At 54.8% G+C, this 14243-nt stretch overlaps 1 protein-coding gene across 1 annotated transcript in view; it reads left to right on the forward strand.

Annotated features, from left to right (window-relative positions):
* The window catches only part of OIT3 (oncoprotein induced transcript 3), a 34957-nt gene that overhangs the window by 12919 nt on the left and 7795 nt on the right, over positions 1-14243 (forward strand). Inside the window, exons 5-7 of the mRNA XM_009898647.2 lie at positions 61-183; positions 7363-7523; positions 8266-8681. Of these exons, the coding sequence (XP_009896949.2) occupies positions 61-183; positions 7363-7523; positions 8266-8681 (700 nt within the window). The remainder of the gene's footprint in view (positions 1-60; positions 184-7362; positions 7524-8265; positions 8682-14243) is intronic.

Raw genomic sequence — 14243 nt, forward strand, 5'->3', positions numbered from 1 at the left:
AGAGGACACACAAAGGAAACTTCACAGTTGAGGCTGTGCTAATTTTCCTTTCTTTTGCAGAAATTGAGGGTTGCCACAACAATAATGGAGGCTGCAGCCATACCTGTATTGAAGTGGAAGACACCTATCAATGTGAATGTCCAAGGGGGCTTGTTCTGTCAGAAGACAACCACACTTGCCAAGGTAGGTTAAAAAAGTCTCCATGACAACCTCTCCTCCCTAGGTGCCAAAAGTATGTCTGAAGGAACCTTTCTTCTGTCTTTTCTGTCATGTTCCCTTTGTCTGTCCTTCCCAGTTTGGTTAATGGAGCTTTGCTGTCCAGGACAGATCATCCAAAACTGAGAGCCTGGAGACTGTTCTTTTCACCAGGCAAGGGAACAGAGATGCAGGACCCAGCTGGGTGCATCTTGCATCACAGACAGCTCTGGCAGCATCCACTTACCATTTGTATTGCTTAGCATCTCCCACTATCCAGCAGGAGCCAGGGAGGTGACTGTCCCCTTGTACTCAGCTCTGGTGAGGCCATGCCTCGAGTATTGTGTTCACTTTCGGGCACTTCAATACAAGAGAGATGTGGAGGTGCTGGAGTGAGGAGGGAAATGAAGCTGAGGAAGGGCCTGGAGAATAAATCTGATGAAGAGCAACTGAAGGAGCCAGGGGTGGTTAGTGTGAAACAGAGAAGGCTGAGGGGAGACCTCCTGGCTCTCTACAGCTACCTGAAAGGAGGTTGTGGAGAGGCTGCTGCTGGTCTCTTCTCACAGGTAATTAGTGATAGAACAAGAGGGAGCAGCCTCAGGCTGCCACTGGGTAGGTTCAGACTGGACATTAGAAACACTTTTTCCACAGCAAGAGTGGTCAGGCATTGGAATGTGCTGCCCAGGGGGGTGGTGGAGTCACCAGCCCTGGATGTGTTTGGAGGTGGTGCTTGGGGATATGGTTTAGGGGTGAACCCTGTAGAGTAGGGTTAATGGTTGGACTTGGTGAGCCCAAGGGTCTTTTCCAACCTGAATGTTTCTGTAGTTCTATTGCTCTGCTTCAGCCTTTGACTCACTGATGCCATTAGAACTGAATTTTCCATGCTTCAAATTGGGTTTTAACATTTCAGCTGAAGTGGTCCACTCCCTTCCAAGAGTGAGGTTCAAGGGTAGGTATGCCTCAGGGAGGGAGTAGGAATGGTTCTACTTGATGAAATTGCTGCTTTTGAAGCTTTTTAGAAATGCAGGCACTGTTTTCAGGGGTGAGCACTGCACCCTTGGGAATCGGCAGTGCTTTCTGCTCCAGCAGAGCCAGGTGGGGAGGAGGAGATGGGAATTTCCAAGACCTGTGATTGTACTTACTGGTTGAAGGTCTAATTGGTGGTTACAAGGCAGAAAAGAGCAATGTTCTTCAATCTTGGCTCCCTGAGGCAGCCCCAGCAGGTTTAGGAGGCCTAGGCAGCATCTCTCCTTCTTCTGAGGCTGCTAATGAGAGCAGCAGCGCTGCTGGGTGCCAGGCTGGGGATGTGGCATCTCATAAAGCAAAACTCTTTGGCTTTTGCATTTCACAAATCTCTGTCCCCGTGCTGTGGGCTGCAGTTGTGAGCAGGTGTGACAGCATCCATCTGGGGACTGTACCACACCACCTTTGGTGGCATCTAATGAGGTTTGTGGTAGCACAATTAACAGTGCAGGGCAGGCACAGCTGCCTGAAGAAATTGGATCTGCAGCCTGTGAACTCTCCTCTGTTCTGCCTCTACACTCAGACCAAGCATTAATCCTCTTCCAGAGAAACCACAGGCTGGGCTATGATTTTCCCACAAAGATACAGCAGCCAATAAAACACTTTTTTTGCAGTCCAGTCCCAGTGCCCCACCTCATGCTGCAGTGTGATGGTGAAATGCTTTTCTTCCCTCTCCCATGCCCAAGCTTTGTGTGCAGCTAAGCAGGGTAGAGTGGTGCTGTTTGTGTTTGTAGCAGTGGTTCAGGGCTCCCCAGCACCAGAGGTCCTGTTCTGCTGAGCAGTGTGTGCACAAAGATAACTTCTGCTCCAGAAGGACAAGGAGAGAGCCACAGGCTGGACAAAGACTTAGCTTAAACATGAGGAAAAACTTCTTCTCTTTGGGGGTGCCAGAGCACTGCCCCAGGCAGAGAGGTTGTGGAGTCTCCTTCTCTGGAGACTTTCAAAACCTGTCTGGACATTGCACTCCTGGGCAAGCTGCTGTGGGTGACCCTGCTTTAGCAGGAGGCTTGGCTAGGTGATCTCCAGAGCTCCCTTTCTAGCCTCACCATGCTGAGATTCTGTGATGCTGTGAAAGAAAATGATGGCAGCAGCAGTGGATAACAAAATGAGCATTGAACTCATCACAGAAGCTTCCTACCAGGCAGAGGGTGCTTGCAGGCATTGCAAAGCCGAGTTGAAAGCAGTTATCAGGAGGCTCACCCAGTTTTTACAGATGCTCTGCAGTGTGTGAGGGTGAAGAACTGAGATGTTTGACTGAAGAGGATTGGGTGAGGCTCTCAGCAGCCTCACAGGCTGGGGTGAGGCCAGGACGGGGATGCAAGAGGATGATGCTGACAGAAAGTGGGGAGCAAGACAGTCGTGGATGAAAGCTGGGTTCCTTGTCACCCAAGAGAACTCTTTTCTGCTGGGCATCTCAGCCCTGGTAGTGGGGACCCAAAGCAAGATGTCTCCATGGCACAGCTGCTTTGTAGCTTCTGCTGTGATGCTGCTGCCTGGGCAGTCAAGCCTGCTCAGGGCTGAACCATGCTGGTGCATGCAGTCTCTCTGCCTGCAGCACCCAGCTTGGACCAGTAGAACTGGGACTCTGGGGTCAGTATTGATGTACCCAGCAGTGTACACATGTCTAGGCTGGTTTCAATTAGTTTTCCATCTACTCTGAGAGCAGTATAAGGAATTTCCCCCAGTGTTTTCCCAAATAGTGATGAGTTGGCTTGAACCAAAAGTAGATCTGCTTACAGGTTTTCTGTCACCTGTTTCTGTGCTCAGGTGGTGGAGTGTGCACAAGCAGCTCCTGCAGTGCTGGAGCAGAGGTTAAATTGCTCTCTTCTCTTTCTTTTCACCTTTGTGCCAACCAAAGACCTTTAGAAAGAGAGATGGCTTGAACCAAATTGATCAGCCTGGAGAAGAGGAGGCTCTGGGGAGACCTAATAGTGGCCTTCCAGTACCTGAAGTGGGGGGTCTACAAGGAGGATGGAGAGAGACTGTTTACAAAGGCCTGCAGTGATAGGACAAGGGGCAATGGCTTCAAACTAGAGAAGGGCAGATTTAGATTGGATGTTAGTTCCTTTACCTTGGGGGTAGTGGAACACTGGCACAGGCTGCCTGGGGAGCTGTTTGGGGCCCCATCCTTAGAGGGGAGCCTCAAGGTAAGGCTCAACAGGGCTCTGAGCAACCTGATCTAGTTGGGTATGTCCCTTCTGACTGCTGGAAGGTCAGACTGGAGGACCTCTGGAGGACCACTCTATGATTCTGTGATCCTGAGCTGTGGAGAGCTGCAGTTGGCCTCCAAGCTGCTTTGCCCTGAGTTACACCTTTATGGAAGCATTAGGTTTTCTTACTCATCAAAGAGTCACAAGAACAGCAAAGCTTTAAATCCAAACTGAGCCAGTCAGCTCTACAAAGGATCTTCGTCTCTGCACTGCACTGTTCCCAAAGTCCCTCTGCTTCCTTTGCCCACCTGACATGCTGGGTTGCTCCTGCTTGCCTTCTGCTGCAGGTGGAGGAAAGGTTTAAGGTAGATCTGCTTTAATTTTCTGTTCTACCCCAACAAGGGGATCAGGAGAGCACATTGCTTTGGGCACACTGCACACATTTCAGCATATCACCTTGAGAAGAGAAATTGCAATAAGAAATCTTCCCTGCAGCTCTCTGAGAACACCTCAGTTGAGACAGAATGATTCTTTTAAGGGGGAGCAAAAGGCATTTTTGGTGCCTGGTATCCAAGAGCCAGAACCCTGCATCGTGTAATTAATGATCAAAATGAAGGGAAGGCAGATTAGCTACAGCCCCAGTCCTTGACACTCAGGGAATTTTAAGGGAAGGCTTGGGGAAATAATTCTTTTGTCACAAGTTTTGTCATACAACAAATGCAAATTCTGCAGGGGGAGAGACCAGAATATACTGTGTCCCCTCCTGGGCTCCCTGGATCAAGAGAGACAGGGACTTGCTAAGGAGGGTAGGGTACAGCAAAGGGCTAACAAAGATGATGCTGGGTCTGGAACATCTCTCTAATGAGGAAAGACTGAGACAATTGAGGGCTTTTAGTCTGGAGAAGCGAAGCCTGAGGGATGATCTCATCAATGCTTATAAATAAAGGCCAAGGGCAAGGTCCTGCACCTGGGTCAGGGCAGACCCAAGCACAAATCCAGGCTGGGAGAGGAGTCTCTGGAGAGCAGCCTGGAGGAGAAGGACTTGGGGCTGTGAGTTGATGGAAAAAACTCCCCAGGAGCCAGCAATGGTCACTGGCAGCCCAGCAGGCAGCTGTGTGCTGGGCTGCATCCAGAGCAGGGAGAGCAGCAGCAGGGGAGGGGATTCTGTCTCTCTGCTCTCAGGAGACCCCACCTGGAGAACTGCCTCCAGTTCTGGTGCTCCCACCTTATGGAGCAATTGCTTGAGCAGGTCCAGAGGAGGGTCTCCAAGATGATCAGAGGGCTGGAGAACCTCCCTTATGGAGACAGGCTGAGAGAGTGGGGCTGTTCAGCCTGGAGAGTAGAAGGCTTTCAGGGAGACCTTAGAGCAGCCTTTCAGTGCCTGAAGGGGGCTACAAGAAAGCCAGGAAGGGACTTTTTACAAGAGCTTGTAGTGATAGGATGGGAATGGATTGAAGCTGGAAGAGGGCAAATTTCAACTGGATATTAGGAAGAAATTCTTTACAGTAAGGGTGGTGAGACACCTCAGTGTTTCCCAGGGAGCTTGTGGATGCTCTGTCCTTAGAGGTGTTCAAGGCCAGGCTGGATGAGGCCCTGAGCAGCCTGGTCTAGTGAAAGGTGTCCCTGCCAAGGCAGTGTGGTTGGAACTAGATTATCGTCACTGGTTAGGCCACACCTTGAGTCCTGTGTCCAGTTCTGGGCCCCTCAGTTTGAAAAGGACACTGAGACTCTTGAAGGTGTCCAGAGAAGGGCAACAAGGCTGGGGAGAGGCCTTGAGCACAGCCCTGTGAGGAGAGGCTGAGGGAGCTGGGGTTGCTTAGCCTGGAGGAGGCTCAGGGGAGACCTTCTTGCTCTCTACAACTACCTGAAGGGAGGTTGTAGCCCAGTGGGGGTTGGTCTCTTCTCCCAGGCACCCAGCACCAGAACAAGAGGACACAGTCTCAAGCTGCACCAGGGGAGGTTCAGGCTGGAGGTGAGGAGAAAGTTCTTCCCAGAGAGAGTTGTTAGCCATTGGGATGTGCTGCCCAGGGAGGTGGTGGAGTCCCCATCCCTGGAGGTGTTCAAGAGGGGATTGGATGTGGCACTTGGTGCCATGGTTTAGCAGTCATGAGGTCTGTGGTGACAGGTTGGACTTGATGATCTTTGAGGCCTTTTCCAACCTTATTGATTCTGTGATCCTCGAGGTCCCTTCCAACCCAAAGCATTCTAGGAATCCATGAAATACTTAAATGGTGAGTGTCAGGAGGATGGGACCAGTGTTTTTTCAGTGGTACCCAGGGACAAGGCAGGGGGCAATGAGCACAAACTTGAATGTAAGGAGTTCCACCTAAACATGAAGAGCAGCTTCTTTAATTTAAGGTTCCTGGAGCAGGCTGCCCAGAGGGGTGCTGGAGTCTGCACACATTCAAAACCTGCCTGGACGTGTTCCTGCATGAGCTGCTTTAGGTGAACCTGCCTTGGCCAAGGGGGTTGGACTTGATCTCTGGAGGTCCCTTCCAACCCCTCTCACTCTGTGATTCCCTGATATATGCACCAGCACACTTGTCTTGTACCTGAATAGATATGCAGGCACCCAAGGAATGTCTATAGCAATTACTTTTTAACTGAAGATTATTCCCTCTTCTGTCCTGTTTCAGTTCATCCAATCTCTGCCTTTTCTCCCATCTCTAACATCATGCAAAGAGTTCACATGGAGATGTGGCATAGAATTCAAAGGTTGGAGGGAGGTGGAATGAGTAAGCTAAGGGGGATGGTTGGCAGGGGATGGGTTTATTGCTTATAAGAAATGTGATGGTGGCGTTGTGAGGCGCTTCCATTCTAGCACAGCATCTGTGTGGAACTGCTCTGCCTTGCTCTGATATGCTCTGGGTTTGAGGTAAAAGCTGATTAGGGGTCTGAAGAAATGGCTTTGCCTGAGGTGGTCTGAATTTGATATCCATATCTGGGAAAGGCTCTTCCCAGGGCATAGCAGTGCAAGAGATATTAGTCAAACCTGTGCTGGGTATTAAGCAGAGCTGGAAGTGCTGCACAGCTAAGTGGATGCTGTAAATGCAGCAGTCATCTTTGTCGTAGCTTCTGGCATCCAGGAGAATCTGGGGCAGTGCTAGCTCAGGAGGTTTGTCTTGTGTAGGTAAGGATGTGAAGTAGGTAGTTGGTTTACTATGGTAAGACAATAATTGTGAATAAAGCATACAATCCCTGCAATCCCCTCTTGTTTAGAATCTGAGTCATGAATTGTCAGGGCTGGAAGGGACCTCAGGGATCATCTAGTTCCAACTCCCTGCCATGGCCAGGGACACCTCACACCACAGCAGGTTGCTCACAGCCACCTCCAGCCTGGCTGCAAACACCTCCAGGCAGGAGGCTGCCACCACCTCCCTGGGCAACCTGTGCCAGGCTCTCACCACCTCCTGGGGAACAACTTCTTCTTTTTGCCCAATAATTATTAGTATAGCCTTTCCCCAGCTCCCTGGTAGATCTGTAGTGCAGACTGTCTCACCAGAGCCCTCACCTGGAGTACTGTGTCCAGCTCTGGGGCCACCAACACAAGACAGACATGGCCCTGTTGGAGCTGGTCTGTAGGAGAGCTACAACGATGATCAGAGGACTGCAGCACCTCTCCTGTGAAGCCAGGTTGAAAGAGTCAGGATTCTTCAGCCTGGAGATAAGAAGGCTCTAGGGAGGCCTTAGAGCTACATTTCAGTATCTGAAGGAAACCTACAGGAAGTCTGGGGAGGGACTGTTTGGAAGGGCTTGGAGTGATAGGATGAGGGGCAGTGGTTCTTTGCTATGAGGGTGGTGAAACACTGTAAGAGGTTGCCCAGAGAGGTGGTGGAGGCTCCATCTCTGGACACATTCAAGATCAGACTTGATGTTGCCCTGGGCAGCCTGATCTAGTTGTAAGTGTCCCTGCTGACTGCAAGGGGGTTGGACAAGATGACCTTTGAGGATCCTGTCCAACCCAATGCAATCTGTGAACCTGTGGCTTTTGTAGTTCCAGTGCTGTGCAAGTCGAGCTCTATTGAGGTCAACATCCCAAAGGACCTGGTCGGAGGCCTGGACCTGTCCCTCATCAATACTTCATGCAAAGGAGTATCCAATGGCACTCATGTCAACATCCACTTCTCCTTGAAGTCCTGTGGCACTGTTGTAGATGTATGTATGCCTGTCCTGTCTCTTGGGATCTCTTGGGTTTGTGGCTTCTGTGGGGGATGAAGTCAGTTTACCTGTACCATCAGAGCAGTTTCCCATGTTGCCCTGCAGCTGGCCTCACACCAGACCTGAGTGGCATCTCCTCTCCAGTGATGTCCATCTGTCAGCACTGGTCCTGCTTTCTCCTCACCCATTGCTTCACAGGGGTAGCTTCACCATCCTTCTGGTGCAGAAAGCACGCGTGGTGTCACTCCTCCCCCTCTGATTGAGACAGAATCTGATCCCCCAACAACATTGCAGAGGTTGCACTGGCAACTGACTGGTCAGGAACCAGAGAGCTCCTCTTAGCAGATGGGTAGCAGTCAGAAGCAAGTTCCTCTGCTCCTTGCAGGAGTACAGTGCTGTGAAGGTGACAGCGAGCTGAGAGAAGAGGCCCTTAGTCAGCAGGTAATGGTGAGCAGCACTCCGGCTGCAGCGTGTTCACTCACAGGCTGTGCTTGCAGTGGCCAGTTTGGCTTCTCTGAGCCAGGTAAACCCAGCTGCTAGTCTGAACTCCAAGAGGTCTTCCTCAGTGATCTTCAGCAGGTAATGGTGAGCAGCACTCTGGCTGCAGCGTGTTCACTCACAGGCTGTGCTTGCAGTGGCCAGTTTGGCTTCTCTGAGCCAGGTAAACCCAGCTGCTAGTCTGAACTCCAAGAGGTCTTCCTCAGTGATCTTCACTTCCCCTTCTCTTTCTTTGCTGCAGGTTGTAGATGACAAAATCATCGCCACCAACCTGGTGACTGGCTTGCCCAAGCAGACCCCGGGGAGCAACGGGGACATCATCGTGCGCACCAGCAGGCTGCTGATCCCGGTGACCTGCGAGTTCCCGCGCCGCTACACCATCTCCGAGGGCTACGTGCCCAACCTCAAGAACTCTCCCTTGGAGATCGCGAGCCGCAACCAGGGCATCTTTCCCTTCACTCTTGAGATCTTCAAAGACAAAGATTTTGATGAGCCCTACAGGGATGCTCTGCCCACCCTCAAGCTCCGGGACTCGCTGTACTTCGGGATCGAGCCCCTGGTGCACGTCAGCGGGCTGGAGACGCTGGTGGAGAGCTGCTTCGCCACCCCCACCTCAAAGATCGACGAGATCCTCAAGTACTACCTGATTCAAGATGGGTGAGTTGGCTGCTCCCTCTCTCGCTGGCTGTTCAGGCAGGACTGGGCAGTGGGACTCAGTTGCATCGCTGATGTGGCGCAGGGGACGCGCTGACCTCTCCGCAGCAGCCTGCCTGCTGCGCTCCAGGCGCTCGGCAGCAGCCAAGCCTTTGGCCTTTAAGCTGAAAGTGCCTGTTGCATCAAAGTGGTTGGGAGGAGCAGTGGGAGAGGGTGGAAGAGGTTACTCTAAGCATGGCCCTTACAGGCTGCATTTCCCTGTCACTAGCCTGGTGGATAATTGAGTTGGCTGCTGTAGAAAAGATACCCTTCCTGATGTCCTCTCTCTGCCAGCCCATGGAGTGCCAAACCAATCAGCAGAACCCTGCCATGGCTGCCTGCCACTGCCACTCAGCTGCCACAGCAACTGGAACAAGGTTCTTCATTCCCCCATAACAGCCTTATTGTAGCATAAGCCAGGAGACTTCATGGCTGGTCCTGGTTGGAGCTGCAGGAGCTCCCTGTGCTTTGCTCTCTCTCTGGTGCCTGTCAGTGCCCTGAGCCCAGTTCCCTTCACTTTGGCTGTGATCTTTGGAGACATTTAGGGTTAGTGATCTTCCCAGGATGTGGTAGATCCACTTGAGGGGGAGCTGTGGGTTTGCTGTAATGGGGTTTGCATCAGAGGTTTGGGGAGCACTGCTGTAGGCTCTGCTGTGGCTCCTAAGGTGGCCCCTGCTTTCAGGCACTTGTTTGGGTGCTCACATGACAGTGTCACACGCAGTTCAACATTGTGGAGTGCTTCCATCCAGCAGTGCCTGGAAGCTTCACCAGACCACACTGTGGAAATGTCACCTTTGGGAACCAGTCTGCTGTCCTCTAGGGAGGAAGGTCCAGCCAAAGCAATATCTGAGAGGCACCCAAATGTCATGGCCCAATACTCAGAGCTGTGCTCATACAGGTCCTGCATTCTGTCTGCTAAACCTTCTAAGGAGGACAGCAATTACTTCCCCAGGTGCTAGGCTAAGTCATCCACCCTTACAGCTGGTGATGGCACATCCTGTGTAACTGTCTTGCAGAGGACAGTATCCTTCTGACAGAGGTTGCAGCATTACTTTGCTTTCCCTTCAAGCAGGGCTGCAGCCCTTCTGTGCCTGACATTTCTGGGCTGTATGAGTGGATTTGTAGTGCAAGGATCGATCTATCGACCGCCTGGCTTGGCTGTTCCCTTGGACCCTCCACAGCGTCCAGAGCCCATTCATTCATACCCCACCACCAGGGAAAATCCTGGGATTCAAAACAGTGACCAAAGCACGAGCTGAATGGAGGAGGGAAAAGGCAGAGACAGTCTTGAAGTGAAACTCCTGAATTCACCACAGAACCGGCAGGGAGGAACACCCCCCTGCACCAGGACAGGGGAGGGGGGACCTGCTGGAGTGAGCTCTGCAGACAAGGACCTGGGAGTGCTGGTTGACAAGTTCCCCATGAGCCAGCAGAGTACAGAATTAACCAGGAAAAGACCTTTGAGATCATTGAGTCCAACCTATCACCCAACACCATCAACTAACCCATGGCACCAAGCACCCCATCCAGGCTCTTCCTAAACACCTCCAGTGATGGTGACTCCAGCACCTCCCTGGGCAGCACATCCCAATGGGCAAGCACTCTCTCTGTGTAGAACTTCTTCCTAACATCCAGCCTAAACCTCCCCTGGTGCAGCTTGAGACTGTGTCCTCTTGTGCTATCACAGCTTGCCTGGGAGAAGAGACCAACCCCCACCTGGCTACAGCCTCCCTTCAGGGAGTTGCAGAGAGCAATGAGGTCTCCCCTGAGCCTCCTCTTCTCCAGGCTAAGCAACCCCAGCTCCCTCAGCCTCTCCTCACAGGGCTGTGCTCCAGACCCCTCCCCAGCTTTGTTGCCCTTCTCTGGACACATCTCAGCAACTCATCACCTTTCCTAAACTGAGGGGCCCAGAACTGGACACAGTAATGTGTCCTCATGGCCAAGAAGTTCAGTGGTCTTCTGGGGGTACATTCAGAAGAGTGTGGCCAGCAGAGGGAGGTTCTCCTTCCCCTCCACTCGGCTCTAGCGAGGCCACATCTGGAGCAGTGGATCCAGATCTCAGCTTCCTAGTTCCAAAAAACCAGGGAACCGATTGAGAGAGTCCAGCAGAGGCCACAGAGATGCTGAGGGGACTGGAGAGTCTGTGTGGGGAGGAAAGGCTGAGAGACCTGGGGCTGTTTAGCTTGGAGAGGAGCAGCCTGAGAAGGGATCTGATCAATGCTCAGCAAGAGCTGAAGGGCCTATGCCGGGCAAGAGGATTGGGTCAGAATCTTCCCTGGCCAGTGACAGGGCAAGGGGCAACAGATACAAACTGGAGCTCAGAAGGTTCCATTTGAGCAGGAGGAGAAACTTTGCTGTGAGGGTGCTAGAAGCCTGGAGCAGGCTACCCAGAGAGGTTGTGGAGTCTCCTTGTCTGGAGAGACTCCAAACCCACCTAGTCATTGTGATCCTGGGCACCTGTTGTGGCTGACCTTGCTTCATCAGGAGGGTTGGACTAGGTGATCCCCAGAGGTCCCTTCCAGCTGCTACCATGCTGGGATTTTGTCATTTACAGCACTAGTAACTGACCTTTGGTGCTGTTATCCTGCAGAGGGCATTCAAGCTTCACCAAAGGGATAGGTGGGCTGAAGCCTCATCCAGCCTGCTCACGCTGCAGCTGTCACTGCAGGCCCCAGTGCCCCAGACATGCCAGTCCCCATGCCCTGTGCAGGCTTCAGTGCCCCAGACATGCCAGTCCCCATGCCCTGTGCAGGCCCCAGTGCCCCCAGACATGCCAGTCCCCATGCCCTGTGCAGGCCCCAGTGCCCTCAGACATGCCAGTCCCCATGCCCTGTGCAGGCCCCAGTGCCCCAGACATGCCAGTCCCCATGCCCTGTGCAGGCTTCAGTGCCCCAGACATGCCAGTCCCCATGTCCTGTGCAGGCTTCAGTGCCCCAGACATGCCAGTCCCCATGCCCTGTGCAGGCCCCAGTGCCCCAGACATGCCAGTCCCCATGTCCTGTGCAGGCTTCAGTGCCCCAGACATGCCAGTCCCCATGTCCTGTGCAGGCCCCAGTGCCCCAGACATGCCAGTCCCCATGCCCTGTGCAGGCTTCAGTGCCCCAGACATGCCAGTCCCCATGCCCTGTGCAGGCCCCAGTGCCCCAGACATGCCAGTCCCCATGTCCTGTGCAGGCCCCAGTGCCCTCAGACATGCCAGTCCCCATGTCCTGTGCAGGCCCCAGTGCCCCAGACATGCCAGTCCCCATGCCCTGTGCAGGCTTCAGTGCCCCAGACATGCCAGTCCCCATGTCCTGTGCAGGCTTCAGTGCCCCAGACATGCCAGTCCCCATGCCCTGTGCAGGCTTCAGTGCCCCAGACATGCCAGTCCCCATGTCCTGTGCAGACCCCAGTGCCCCAGACATGCCAGTCCCCATGTCCTGTGCAGGCCCCAGTGCCCCCAGACATGCCAGTCCCCATGTCCTGTGCAGGCTTCAGTGCCCCAGACATGCCAGTCCCCATGCCCTGTGCAGGCTTCAGTGCCCCAGACATGCCAGTCCCCATGCCCTGTGCAGGCCCCAGTGCCCCCAGACATGCCAGTCCCCGTGTCCTGTGCAGGCTTCAGTGCCCCAGACATGCCAGTCCCCATGTCCTGTGCAGGCCCCAGTGCCCCAGACATGCCAGTCCCCATGTCCTGTGCAGGCCCCAGTGCCCCAGACATGCCAGTCCCCATGTCCTGTGCAGGCTTCAGTGCCCCAGACATGCCAGTCCCCATGCCCTGTGCAGGCTTCAGTGCCCCAGACATGCCAGTCCCCATGCCCTGTGCAGGCTTCAGTGCCCCAGACATGCCAGTCCCCATGTCCTGTGCAGGCCCCAGTGCCCCAGACATGCCAGTCCCCATGTCCTGTGCAGGCTTTAGTGCCCCAGACATGCCAGTCCCCATGTCCTGTGCAGGCCCCAGTGCCCCAGACATGCCAGTCCCCATGTCCTGTGCAGGCCCCAGTGCCCCAGACATGCCAGTCCCCATGCCCTGTGCAGGCTTCAGTGCCCCAGACATGCCAGTCCCCATGTCCTGTGCAGGCCCCAGTGCCCCAGACATGCCAGTCCCCATGTCCTGTGCAGGCTTCAGTGCCCCAGACATGCCAGTCCCCATGCCCTGTGCAGGCCCCAGTGCCCCAGACATGCCAGTCCCCATGTCCTGTGCAGGCCCCAGTGCCCCAGACATGCCAGTCCCCATGTCCTGTGCAGGCCCCAGTGCCCCAGACATGCCAGTCCCCATGCCCTGTGCAGGCTTCAGTGCCCCAGACATGCCAGTCCCCATGTCCTGTGCAGGCCCCAGTGCCCCAGACATGCCAGTCCCCATGCCCTGTGCAGGCCCCAGTGCCCCAGACATGCCAGTCCCCATGTCCTGTGCAGGCCCCAGTGCCCCAGACATGCCAGTCCCCATGCCCTGTGCAGGCTTCAGTGCCCCAGACATGCCAGTCCCCATGTCCTGTGCAGGCTTCAGTGCCCCAGACATGCCAGTCCCCATGTCCTGTGCAGGCTTCAGTGCCCCAGACATGCCAGTCCCCATGTCCTGTGCAGGCCCCAGTGCCCCAGACATGCCAGTCCCCATGCCCTGTGCAGGCCCCAGTGCCCCAGACATGCCAGTCCCCATGTCCTGTGCAGACCCCAGTGCCCCAGACATGCCAGTCCCCATGCCCTGTGCAGGCTTCAGTGCCCCAGACATGCCAGTCCCCATGTCCTGTGCAGGCTTTAGTGCCCCAGACATGCCAGTCCCCATGCCCTGTGCAGGCCCCAGTGCCCCAGACATGCCAGTCCCCATGCCCTGTGCAGGCCCCAGTGCCCCAGACATGCCAGTCCCCATGCCCTGTGCAGGCCCCAGTGCCCCCAGACATGCCAGTCCCCATGTCCTGTGCAGGCCCCAGTGCCCCCAGACATGCCAGTCCCCATGCCCTGTGCAGGCCCCAGTGCCCCAGACATGCCAGTCCCCATGCCCTGTGCAGGCCCCAGTGCCCCAGACATGCCAGTCCCCATGCCCTGTGCAGACCCCAGTGCCCCAGACATGCCAGTCCCCATGCCCTGTGCAGGCTTCAGTGCCCCAGACATGCCAGTCCCCATGCCCTGTGCAGGCCCCAGTGCCCCAGACATGCCAGTCCCCATGCCCTGTGCAGGCCCCAGTGCCCCAGACATGCCAGTCCCCATGCCCTGTGCAGACCCCAGTGCCCCAGACATGCCAGTCCCCATGTCCTGTGCAGGCTTCAGTGCCCCAGACATGCCAGTCCCCATGCCCTATGCAGGCCCCAGTGCCCCAGACATGCCAGTCCCCATGCCCTGTGCAGGCTTCAGTGCCCCAGACATGCCAGTCCCCACGCCCTGTTCAGGCCCCAGTGCCCCAGACATGCCAGTCCCCATGCCCTGTGCAGGCTTCAGTGCCCCCAGACATCTCAGTCCCCATGCCCTGTGCAGGCTTCAGTGCCCCAGACATGCCAGTCCCCATGCCCTGTGCAGGCTTCAGTGCCCCAGACATGCCAGTCCCCATGCCCT

This window comes from Dryobates pubescens, chromosome 30 (assembly GCF_014839835.1).
Source record: "Dryobates pubescens isolate bDryPub1 chromosome 30, bDryPub1.pri, whole genome shotgun sequence".
Classification (NCBI taxonomy): domain Eukaryota; kingdom Metazoa; phylum Chordata; class Aves; order Piciformes; family Picidae; genus Dryobates; species Dryobates pubescens.